The 13,164-nt window shown below is 43.3% G+C and overlaps 1 protein-coding gene across 1 annotated transcript in view; it reads left to right on the forward strand.

Moving 5' to 3' along the window:
- Positions 1-12,727, forward strand: part of slc9a7 (solute carrier family 9 member 7) — a 67,467-nt gene extending 54,740 nt beyond the window's left edge. The window contains exon 17 of the mRNA XM_088349868.1: positions 7,701-12,727. Coding sequence (XP_088205994.1) covers positions 7,701-7,946 — 246 coding nt within the window. The 3' untranslated portion in view covers positions 7,947-12,727. The remainder of the gene's footprint in view (positions 1-7,700) is intronic.
- Positions 12,728-13,164: the final 437 nt, after the last annotated feature.

Genomic DNA, 13,164 nt, shown 5'->3' on the forward strand with positions numbered 1-13,164 from the left:
AGAAAATGGATGGAGGAGAAGCTTTTTTATTTGTGATGCGTGGGCACAAAAAGGCTCTCTTTTCTGCGTCCCTGCACTATTTCAATGTTGATCAGGCTTAGAAGACGCTGCGTATGGAGGACCTATCATTTTATATCAGAAACACATAATACTTACAAATGTATGCCGTATAAAAAAAATAACACGTGAATAAATCATGTAAGACCTAAGTATACAACATCAATGCATTTTAGTCATATATTTATGCATTTTGTCGTGTATTTTGTCATTTATTTTGACACATATTTTGTCATGAAATTTGTCGAGTATTTTGTCATTATTGTGTTACGTATTTCGTTTTGTCTTGTAATTCTTTGTGTATCTTGTCGTGTAGTTTGTAATTTACTTTGTCATGTGTTTTGTCGTGGATCTCGTCGCTTGTTTTGATGTTGTCAAGTATCCTATCAATTAATTAGTTGTGTGTTTGTTGTGTATTTTTGTCAGGACCAGAACAGAAACAGCATCCAATTGCGTTACGTTTGCGTTAAGTTTTATTAAAGGAAAGAGGTGTTCGTTAGGCGCGGGAACAAGTCGTTCTCATACTCGGATTGTGCTCCGAACGCGGAATTGGATCTTCCGTGGCGAGTGATGGCGGAGTCGGGGACGGAAAAAACGGGTCAGTAGCCGGGACATGAGAGCAAAAACGTGGTCAGGGTCGGAAGCGAGTCTTAAGCCAGAATAGGAGAGAAGACATGGTCAGGATAAATAACGGGTCAACAGATGGGACCGAAAAACGGGACAGGTGGGAGTCAGGGTCGAAAAAGGCTTGCAGACGGACTTACAACAGGGGACAGACAGCAGGGGAGTGACAGGACTAGGTTCAAATACTGGCAGGGAGCCAATCAAAACCCGGGCACAGCTGAGTCACATCAGTAATCATGACAATTTTGTCGTGTATTTTGTGGTTTGTCTCAACGTCCACTTTGTTGTTTGTTTTGTTGTGTATTTTGACACGTATTTTGTCGTGCAATTCTTTTGCTTATATTGTCTTGTTTTGTCCTGTAATTTAAAGTGTATTCTGTATTTGGTCACAAAATGTTATTCAAATGAGGGAATGGGTCAAACTGGTTAGGCGTTTTACCTATTAATCTGTTAATCAACGAGTGTTTGAATCGACTGCAATGCCTTTTTTCCTTGAGCTAGCAGGCAGCCACTGAGGGAATCACTGATCAACCAATAGGTAAAGGGCTTAGCCAGTTTGACCCGCTTTCTCATTAAGATAACATATCTTTTGCTATATCTAATTAGTTATACGTTTATTTCTTCATACGGCAAGATCGGTCCTTCACAGTTGTGCTCGATGTCGTGTGAAAATAGTTTACACCACAGGTTGCTGGATTCAAATATTTGTGCTTCCAAAAACATTTTACGATCTACAGGGAGTGCAGAATTATTAGGCAAATGAGTATTTTGACCACATCATCCTCTTTATGCATGTTGTCTTACTCCAAGCTGTATAGGCTCGAAAGCCTACTACCAATTAAGCATATCAGGTGATGTGCATCTCTGTAATGAGAAGGGGTGTGGTCTGATGACATCAACACCCTATATCAGGTGTGCATAATTATTAGGCAACTTCCTTTCCTTTGGCAAAATGGGTCAGAAGAGGGACTTGACAGGCTCTGAAAAGTCAAAAATAGTGAGCTATCTTGCAGAGGGATGCAGCACTCTTAAAATTGCCAAGCTTCTGAAGCGTGATCATCGAACAATCAAGCGTTACATTCAAAATAGTCAACAGGGTCGCAAGAAGCGTGTAGAAAAACCAAGGCGCAAAATAACTGCCCGTGAACTGAGAAAAGTCAAGCGTACAGCTGCCAAGATGCCACTTGCCACCAGTTTTGCCATATTTCAGAGCTGCAACATCACTGGAGTGCCCAAAAGCACAAGGTGTGCAATACTCAGAGACATGGCCAAGTTAAGAAAGGCTGAAAAACGACCACCACTGAACAAGACACACAAGCTGAAACGTCAAGACTGGGCCAAGAAAAATCTCAAGACGGATTTTTCTAAGGTTTTATGGACTGATGAAATGAGAGTAAGTCTTGATGGGCCAGATGGATGGGCCCGTGGCTGGATCGGTAAAGGGCAGAGAGCACCAGTCCGCCTCAGACGCCAGCAAGGTGGAGGTGGGGTACTGGTATGGGCTGGTATCATCAAAGATGAGCTTGTGGGGCCTTTTCGGGTTGAGGATGGACTCAAGCTCAACTCCCAGTCCTACTGCCAGTTTCTGGAAGACACCTTCTTCAAGCAGTGGTACAGGAAGAAGTCCGCATCCTTCGAGAAAAACATGATTTTCATGCAGGACAACGCTCCATCACACGCATCCAAGTACTCCACAGCGTGGCTGGCAAGAAAGGGTCTAAAAGAAGAAAAACTAATGACATGGCCTCCTTGTTCACCTGATCTGAACCCCATAGAGAACCTGTGGTCCCTCATCAAATGTGAGATTTACAAGGAGGGAAAACAGTACACCTCTCTGAACAGTGTCTGGGAGGCTGTGGTTGCTGATGCACGCAATGTTGATCGTGAACAGATCAAAGCACTGACAGAATCCATGGATGGCAGGCTTTAGAGTGTCCTTGCAAAGAAAGGTGGCTATATTGGTCACTGATTTGTTTTTGTTTTGTTTTTGAATGTCAGAAATGTATATTTGTGAATGTTGAGCTGTTATATTGGTTTCCCTGATGAAAATAAATAATTGAAATGGGTATACATTTGTTTTTTGTTAAGTTGCCTAATAATTATGCACAGTAATAGTCACCTGCACACACAGATATCCTCCTAAAATAGCTAAAACTAAAAAAGCCCCACTCCAACTCCCTAAATATTCAGCTTTGATATTAATGAGACTTTTGGGTTCATTAAGAACATGGTTGTTGTTCAATAAAAAATTAATCCTCAAAAATACAACTTGCCTAATAATTCTGCACTCCCTGTAATCTTAATCTACTTAAATTCAAACCTAAATTAATCCAAATCTTAATCTAAACTTCTTTATAAAACCCGATTTCTGTGTGTGTGTGTGTATTTTTCTGTGACTTCATGTCAAGACCAGAATGGAGTCAGGAACCACTTGCGTATGTTTCTCTCAGTTTTATTGGGAAGAAGGGAAAGGATTGCACACACGATCCAGTGATCGCTGGTCGCGGGAAGCAGGTCTCTCTAAATGTGGAAGTGTCACTTCCGTGGCGAGCGATGCAGGTGTCAGGAGCGGAAAAGAACGGTCGGTAGCCGGGACAGGGGAGCAAAAAATGTGGTCGGGATCAGCAATGAGTCGAAATCCAGGGGAGGAGAGTAGACATGGTCAAGATCAAAAAACGGGTCGAAGACGGGAGCAAAAACAGGAGTGAGTCGGGGATCGACAAGCTTGCCTAGAGTAAACTGAGGTTCGCAGACGGACTGACAACAGGTGACAGATAGACAAGGTTATAAATAGTGACCGGGAGCCAATCGGAGTCCGAGGCAGTTGGCGCCAAAGGAGCGGGCACAGGTGAAGCATATCGGTAATCATGACACTCAAGGCTCCTAAACGGCTGAACCTATTTTTGTGAAAAATTTGAAAAGATGTACATTCAGCCTCTACAAATGTTTTTAGCTAGGTATTGTGTCAAAGCACACCCAATAAATACTAAGAAAATAAAAAACTGCTGTCTTGGTTCTTTTATGGGGTCCCTGTATCCCTCTGGCTGCCAAATTGGGTACTGCAGCTCCCGATCATCGACCCCTCCAGGCAGCTGAATCCAATCTTATATCGGAACCAACACCATGATTGATGCAATTGTTTATTATATATACGTTTCCACAAACCATGGCCTGCGACACTGGCCCATTCCAATTGTAATATATAAATATAGATACAAAGCTTGTACGGAAAATTGCATTATTTTGTAACTAAATTAGTCTGAAGAACTTGTTTTTAAATGATGTTATCAATCCCACCGTTAAAGTCCCCCCCCAGCTTGTTTTCCAACTTCCAACTGCCCCCTGCGGCCTACTATTGATCGCTAGCCATCAATGAGGCTGTGAGAGCTCACGCCTCAGCACAGGCAGGAAATTCCTGAACATAGTTATCAGCAACGTGTGGCCTTCGGATGCACTTCTGCATGAAATAGAAACAGACTGTCGTCCTGTTGGGCAGAGACCTCTTACGAGGCTAGCCAATAAATAATAGTGAGTGTGAAGGTTTCTCAAGGTTGAGTAGCCTTATATGCAGTAAATGCATGTATTGTATAAAATAACTACTCGGGTTGATGAAAAATAAGACAGTTGGTGCAGATTGTAAAATAGTGTATAAATATCCCCAAAACTATTTTTGCCAGATAGTCTTGCACAATTTATATCATGTATTTTTTCCCAATACTATTTAATACACCAAAACTAAAGAACAACCCCTTTTTACAAGCTCAATTTAACAAATAAGCACTGTATAAATGGCTTATTTTTACTTTACAAATAACTACAGTACTGTCAAAAAATAATGATAGGGGAAACAGATACCTCAGTTTTCGTGGATAATGGGGACTAGAACCACCCGCAAAAAGTGAAAATCCGCAAAGTAGCGTGGCAGCTTCATAAAAGCCCCCAATTTCAGGACCAGAACGGAAACAGGACCCACTTGCGTTCCGTTTGTCACAAGTTTTTATTGGAAGGAAGAGAAGGGACTGCGCCCAAGATCCGGTGTTCGCTGGATGTGGGAAGCAAGTTGCTCTGGTTCTCGGATTGTGCTCCGAACGCTGAAGTGGATCTTCCGGGGCGAGCGATGGGGGTGTCCGGGACGGAAAAAGCAGGTCGGTAGCCGGGACAGGAGAGCAAAAATGTGGTCGGGTCGTAAGCGAGTCGTAAGCCAGAAAAGGAGCCAAAAAGAGGTCGGAAGCCGGTACGGGAGAGCAGACGGGGTCAGGATCAAAAACGGGTCAAAGCCGGGGACAGACGGGAGCAAAAAACGGGGTCTGTGGGAGTCGGGGTCGAAAAAGACTTGCCTATTTGTCACTGAAGTTCGCAGACCGACTGACAAAAGGGGACAGACAGGACTGGGTTCAAATACTGATCGGGAGCCAATCAGAACCTGCGGCAGTTGGTGCCAAAAGAGCGGGCACAGCTGAGTCACATCAGTAATCATGACACCCAAAGGGTTAAACTTACCTTGACATGAAGTCATTACTGACTTAGAGTATACCACTGTGACAGAATAACGACTATAGATTTTAAAATAATTACACACAACACATAATTACAGTTGAATAGATGGTTTTATTGTCATTTTACAAAAGTAAAACAAAGTTGGAGGGCTTCTCCTTTCAAAGTGAGAAAGCAATGTAGAGAGTGGCTGGTTTCCTGCACACTAGCATTGGGTATCTTAGATTTGAGCTAAGTTTTGGCAATGATTAAAATAGAAGCGTCAAAAATATACCAGTTTCTCACGAGTTGTAGCTCCAGGTCATTCATTTCATGGCTAATTGATCTGGCGTTGCTGAAATTCAGGCTCCGCAGGGGTAGCATGTGAGGGTTGTTAGTTTAGCCGTAGCAGCAGGCTGGACCTGCAGCCTGGTTATTGCTTTCTTTCTTGTTGCCGCCTCGCTGAAATTCCGAACCCGATAACAATCTATGGAGCACCCGGTGGTAATCAGCATTTCTTTGCATTTTTCTGATTTAATTGATATGTTTGTTTTCCAATGTAACGAGCCACCAAAAGCTAACTGTAACTGTTGTCGTGCGCCAAGTTTGCTTTGATTCGGAGACGTAGACTGCGCATGCCCACCCTGGGTGTTGGACTGACAGCATACACAGGCCTATCACAGTCGCGCACGTAAACAGCCATACCCACCCAATACATGAAAACACAATCTGCCCCATGCAGCACTTACTCCGTGCTCTCTCTTACCACAATAAACGATAAGTTGATATCCATGACAATAAAGACAATTCAATTAAAAATCTGAGAGAACGAGAAAGAGAGAGTAAGAGAGAAGCATTTAATAATTGCTGCAGGAGACTAATTATCAGGTATATTTTTCCTAATATGACGTCAAAGCCCGGTAGGAAAAAATATACCCCCTAATTTGTCGTATTTTGCCACAGTAAAACATAAAATAAGCCAATACTACTTGTCGGAAAGAATGTATAATGATTTTTGTCGCACTCGTACAAATATGTAATTTAGTTAATATTGTCTGCAGCGCTTGTTGATGTCATGATTGCTCATTACACGTAACTGTGCCCGCTCGTTTGGCGCCAGCTGCTGCTGGTTACCTGATTGGTTCCCCGTCCTACTTAAGCTCAGTCCTTTCACTCGCCTGTTGTCAGTCCGTCAGCGAACCTCTGTTTTCACAAGGCAAGCATTTTTGACTCTGACTCCTGTCGGCCCCGTTTTGTCACCCGTTTTCCCCACTTGATTTCCCTGTTTGTCTCCTGCTACGACCCGTTTTTTACCCCGACCACATTTTAATCTCCCGTCCCGGCTAACGACCCGTTTTTTGACCCCAACCACGTTCTGATCTCCCATCCCGGCTATCGACCTGTTTTTCCGTCTAACTACGCTACGATCTCCCGCTCCGGAAGATCCACTTCTGCATTCGGAACACGCTCCGATCCCGTGAGCGGCATGTCTGCCGCGTGCAGCGACCACCGGATCGCTGGCGCTGCCTTTCCTCTATATTTCAATAAAATTGTGAGTAACATTACCCATCTGCGTCCTACTTCTGCTCTGGTCGTGACAGTTGATTAAGATTAACAGCTGTTGACAGTGTCCACAAAGGAGTGTCTAAATCCTGGCACTATGCGTTACTTAAAATAGACATTTCCCCACTGATTCTGCCAAAACTGCGATCTTACTCCATAAGAACAGTGGAGATTTTGTTCAGCCATTCATCCATGCGTGTCACAGAAGAGATAATGATGCATTTAGCTACCAAAGGGAGTCATAGTTACAGGTAGTCATAGTTACTCCCACTTTATGATGAGAAAAATGCTTCCTAAAATTTTGCAAAATTGTTGTGTTGCACAGCCTTTAAAAGAGTAAAATCCGATGTTTGTCACGTCCAAAATAAAGGGTAGACCCAATCGTGTAACGTTTCTCACAAGTTTATTGAGATAAAGAGAGGAAGGGCAGCGCCCGCGATCCGGTGCTCGCTAGACGCGGGAAGCATATTGCTCTCGCTATCGGATCGTGATCTGAATACGGAAGTGGATCTCCCGTAGCGGGAGATGGCGGTGTCAGGGACGGAAAAAACGGTCGATAGCCGGGACAGGAGAGCAAAAACGTCGTCGGGATCAAAACGGGCCGTAAGCTGGGACGGGAGAGCAGACGTGGTCGGGATCAAAAACGGGTCGTAGCCGGAGACAAACGGAGGATCAGGAACGGACAGATGGAAAATCAGGAGCAAAAACGGGACAGGCGGGAGTCAGAGTCAAAAAGGCTTGCCTTGTATCAACAGAGGTTCGCAGACAGACTGACAAAAGGAGAGTGACAGGATCGGGTATAAAAAGGGACAGGGAGCCAATCAGACAGCCCGCAGCAGCTGGCGCCAAATGAGTGGGCATAGGTGATCCAAATTTGTAATCATGACAATGTTTAGCTTCCCTAAACAGAAGACAAATTTTTGGGGTCGATGTTGATGATGTCAAAGACAAACTACTTCTTAAAAAAGTTTATTTTTTCCTAGAACCAGGAGGAAGTGAGGGACCCAGACAATGACGATGGCGACCTGTCCTTCACATTTGGCGACGCAGCCATCGCCACCAACGGGCATTCGTCCGACGTTCGCAACGCCACGCCAGGTTGGAGCGCTAACGGCAAACGCGGCGGCAGCACGTCCGAGGACGCTCTCGAACGCGAGCTGGACTCTAGAGAGCAAGAGTTTCTGAGCCGGAGCACTCGCTTGGTGTTCCCCATCGAGGACCACATCTGATACACGTTTGCAATTGGATATCCACCTTTATTTCTGACTTCTGCCAAGGAACTTGTGTATATCGTCTGGGATTATACGTTATATTTTATTTTTTTTGCTGACTTTCTTCCCTTGGATATGCAAAAGTGACGTGAGGTCAGTTATGGATTTTATGACTTTTACAATGATTGTTTAATTCCTCCGCCAAAGGGCTTATCAAACAAAAACATCCCAAGTACTTTGTTTTTGCAACTTCTTGGATCTATATGTTGCCAAATTTTTACGAAAAATTGTGTAGCTGCAAGATTATTACAGGACCCACTTGCGTTACGTTTCTTACAAGTTTTATTGGAGGAAAGAGGAAGGGCTGCACCCACGATCCGATGCTCGCTAGACGCTGGAAGGATGTCTCGCAATCGGATCGTGATCCAAATACGGAAGTGGATCTTCCGTAGCGGGAGATGGCGGTGTCAGGGACGGAAAAACAGGTCGATTGCCGGGACAGGAGAGCAAAAATGTGGTCGGCGACAGAAACCGGTCGTAAGTTGGGACGGGAGAGCAGACGTGGTCACGATCAAAACGGGTCATAGCCGGAGACAAACGGGAGAAAAAAAGGCTTGCCTTGAAAATCAGAGGTTCGCAGATGGACTCACAACAGGGGACTGACAGGTCTGGGTTCAAATAGTGACAGGGAGCCAATCAGAACCCGCGGCGGGATTGATATTGAAAGAGGATATCAAAATTAAACAGGACAAACTAGACGGGAATGAAAACTGAAGAGAATAAATAACAGGACAAAAATAGACGGGAACAATACCGGACAGGAAATACCAACAGGAAACAGGATGGAGTCTTGCGGGGCAGAGGTTCGTTGACGGGCTGACAAAGGAAGAGTGAAAGCGCTGAGCTTGAATAGACGGAAAGCCAATCTGTCAACGAGCCGCAGCTGGCGCCACACGGGCAGGGCCAATTGGGCGCCATGGCAACCGTGACATTTTTGGGTACTCATAGCAGCAAGATGGCAGACAATTATGTCAGCTCCTTTTAGATGAGTCTCATGTTGTGTAAAATAAATACGAATTTCTCAATCTACAAGTATTTAAAAATGCAAGATTCATTTTTTTATTCCCCCCTCTAAATAATACCTCTTCGTCTTTTTATGGACGGATAAAATTGATAATAATTTTTTTATTTTCAGTTTTGATTAAAATCACAATATTTATTGCTCTGTAAAACACAGCAAAACGGTTTAAGTTTGATATAAACAAGGGAAGAAGAGCGATGCTACAACATCTTTTTCGAAATGTAGCTGGAAAAAGTTTTTGTGAGTGTAATAAATAACACCTCCAGTGTTATTGCCATATGCTGCCCTATCTAAGCCGCCTACTTTCAAACTTGCGGTGGCATCGCACGCAAAAAAAATGCCAAAGAAAAAGGGAAAAAGTCTTTGACTTATGAGGTTTCACTGTTTACTCAATGTATACAAACATGTAGCTGAGTAATTTGTGCGGCTCAATATACTAGCCTGTTGAAGATTATGGTTTGCACTGACTGACTAATCTTATTTGGCTTTGTTTTTTGTCTGAAAAATGGCCTTGCAGCCAGGTCTGACTAGCCCGATATTTTCCAGCAAATCCCACTAGCCATTAACCACTCCCCCCCACACACACACACACTGAAGCCAATAAAATGCAAACAATGACTTCTGTCACGACCAGAACTGAATCAGGACCCATATGCATAACGTTTACCACAAGTCTTATTGAAAAAAAGGGGAAGGGCTGCCCTCACGATCCGGTGCTCGCTGGACGCGGGAAGCCAGTCGCTTTCACAATCGGATTGTGAGCCGAATACGGAAGTGGATCTTTCATAGCGGGCGATGGCGGTGTCAGGGACGGAAACAGGTCGATAGCTGGGACACGAGAGCAACAACGTGATCGGGCTCAGAAACGGGTCGTAAGCCGGGAGGGAGAGCAGACGTGGGCGGGATCAAAATAGGTCGTAGCCAGAGACAAACAGGTGGAAAAACGGATACAAAAACGAGACAGGCGGAAGTCAGGGTCAAAAAGGCTTGCCTTGTATCAACAGAGGTTCACAGATGGACTGACAACAGGAGATTGACAGGACCGGGCTTAAAAAGGGACAGGGTGCCAATCAGATAGTCCGCAGCAGCTGGCGCCAAATGAGCGGGCACAGGTGAAATTAACGAGTAATCATGACAGACTTCTAAACATTAGGAGTGAGGTTGTGAATACTGTGCAGTATTTGAAGCGATGTTTACACCATTACTGTTTTTGATTCTCCTGAAGTAAAACTTTATGAGCGATTTGCCTTCGGACTTGTCCCTACAGACAGTTTGTTGCAGCACCAAAAACCAGTGTCTAGACCAGGGTTGGGAAAACTATTGCCCAGGGCCGAATGGAGCCATAAAGGCTTTTTATTCGGACCCACAGATCAAAAGTCTAAAAAATGTAATGATAATATACCGTAAAATCCAGACTACAGAGTGCACTTGATCAAAATCCGTATGCGCAAATTTAGGGAAGAAACTCAACTTTATTTTTGTACAAGCCGCACCAGATTTTAGACCGCAGGCTTAAAGAGACCTGAAAGGAACTAATTGACGTCCATTTCATACATTTTAGAAAAATCAGAGGAGAAATGTCTAGTACAGAAAAGTAACACATTGGGCTGCAATTATAACACGTGTTATCGGACTGTGTCAGCAGCTGTCAATCTTAATGAAATTGGCATTTACTTATACGCAGGATTATGACAAATGTACTCAATGTACTGTACAGACTAAAATTCTGAAACCCTTACATGAAGACAAGCTGAGCCTTGCAACTGCTCATAAACTCTCCCATCCCTTGTGCACATGACAAAATGATAAAGAGGAGACCAAGTATTGCCAATACATACAAAAGAATTGTGATCATTATAAGAAAATAAAACAGCCACATTGTTTTGGACGCCGCAGTGTTTAAAATGTAGAGAAAAACAACTTTCAGTCTGGAATTTCTGGTATATAATGGTAAATGGAAGTACTACCAATAAAATACTTTTGCCTTGCTGCCATTCTTGACCCCAGTCTCTTTGTGTATACCACCTCTATGAAAGAAATGAATGAAGACATAATATGAACTGCACTAACATTAAAAAAGATAGTTCTCATTTTCTGTACTTGTAAATATTTTTTTCAGCAAAATTACCCAAGAAAAAAACCTTTTTAATTGCATATTATCAAATTTAGTTTTTCCCAAAACTTTTGCAGGCTGGCGCCCCCTTGCCCCCCCAGTGTAATAATAAGATATTTATTAGGGTGCTGGTTCAAATTACTTGTGTTTCCTCTGGACCTAACGACTACGTGAAAGTAAATTCTGCAACTGGGGTTTTCTTCTGTTCCACGTCCGCTGCGTCAAAACCAAAATAGGTCCAAACAAGTGATGTACCGCCCCTCTTTGGTGCAATATTCGTTTCCTTCTCGTTTGTTGACTCTGGGACGATGTTTAAGGAGTCCGCCATGACACTCAATGACCTCACACGGTGGGTGTGGCATAGTGTGGTGCTTGCAAACTTTGAATCACGTTTATTGGCTTGTGCTATTATTAAAACTTGCCTCTGATTGGTCGGCGCTTCTAAAACTGGAACAGTAACAATTGTGGTTGGCCAAAACATCACTCACTACAAAACCTTGAAAAAAAAACGCAGAGCTTTGCGGTTTCACAACCGCACTACGTTCAAACTTCTGACTTCGACTTCGGACTGCCGCCCCCCAAACCCCCCGCCCCTTCTAACCACAAACACCCCCCCCCCCCAGAATTGGACTTCTGCTTTGTTACAGAGGCAGGTACCTCTGAATGCGGAAATGGGACCTCGGTGGCAAGCAATGGCGGTGTCGGGAACGGAAAAAAACGGGTCAGTAGCCGGAACAGGAGAGCACCAAACGTGGTCGGGATCAGAAACGAGTCGAAAGCCAGGAGAATAGAGTAGACGTGGTTAGGATCAAAAACGTGTCAAAGCCGGGAAACGGACGGGAGCAAAAACAGGAGGGAGTCAGGGTAGAAAAAGCTTGCCTGGAGTTAACTGAGCTTCGCGGACGGACTGACAACAGGTGACAGAAAGGAGTGGGTTTAAATAGGGACAGGGAGCCAATCAGAGTCCGATGCAGTTGGCGCCAAAGGAGTGTGCACAGGTGGCTCACATCAGTAATAATGACAGTTTTATTCTGTTTACATTTTGGCATTGTACTTGATTGTAAAGGGAACGTTAAGTTGCAGAAAAAAACGTTTTTCTTTTAAAAAATGGTTTTGTCCAACGTGTTTAGTACTTCATTGTCACAAGCCTTATTTTTTTTCCTGACGATGGAATTACTCAGCTTATAAATGGCTGCAGACAGCAGATTTGTGGAAAACTAATTTTCCCCAATATAATCCATTTTGAGGCCAAATTCAGGCATCGGCCTAAAGGTTTAATTAGTAATCCCCTGGCCTATATAAATCCCTTTTAAATACACTCTAAATCAAACGTGATCAACCCAAGAGGACATTCGGCTTTGCTGAAACCTGACATTTTGTAGCAAAAAAAAGGAGAAAAAAATGGGTTGAAATTTAAGAAGATGCATGAGAGGTTTCCTGTTATGTAACGCGATGGAGTTTGTGATCAAGCTCGCTTGCATGCAAAGCGAGCAAATAATTGTCACAACTGCCGACCACACGCAAGAATCCATCTTCATTCAATGTTAACGGTCTTTTTGGAACAAGGGAGTATTTACGAGGGAATAAATTCAATTTGGGAAATTTTCTGGCTGCATTTTTTATTGGTTAGTGGTTTGACCAAATTGGAACCACTGTGTACTTTTATAGAACCTGAGTCGAATTGATATTTGGCAGAAAAACAATTCCGGAAACCGGTTGATTGGCACATTTTGCGGAAAAAAATAAATAAATTGGCGATAGTATTTCACCTGACTACATGGAAATAATTTACTATTGACTTTAAACGGACATCCGGTTATTTAGCTCCTTCCTAAAAAATAAAGGTTACACTTTAATCCTAAAATATCGAACATTAACTTGAAATATACTGTTGCTTTATCATCAAATCATTTTTCTTAAAAGAAACAACAACAATGTTTAAATCTAAGCTTAAAATTCACTTCTACTCCATAGCATATGAATAACCTACTCTTCTCGTCGTCTGAAAAATAGTCTGTGTAATAGAGTGTAATAATCTGTGA

This window comes from Urocampus carinirostris, chromosome 12 (assembly GCF_059441175.1).
Source record: "Urocampus carinirostris isolate Australia breed hairy pipefish chromosome 12, RoL_Ucar_1.0, whole genome shotgun sequence".
NCBI lineage: Eukaryota > Metazoa > Chordata > Actinopteri > Syngnathiformes > Syngnathidae > Urocampus > Urocampus carinirostris.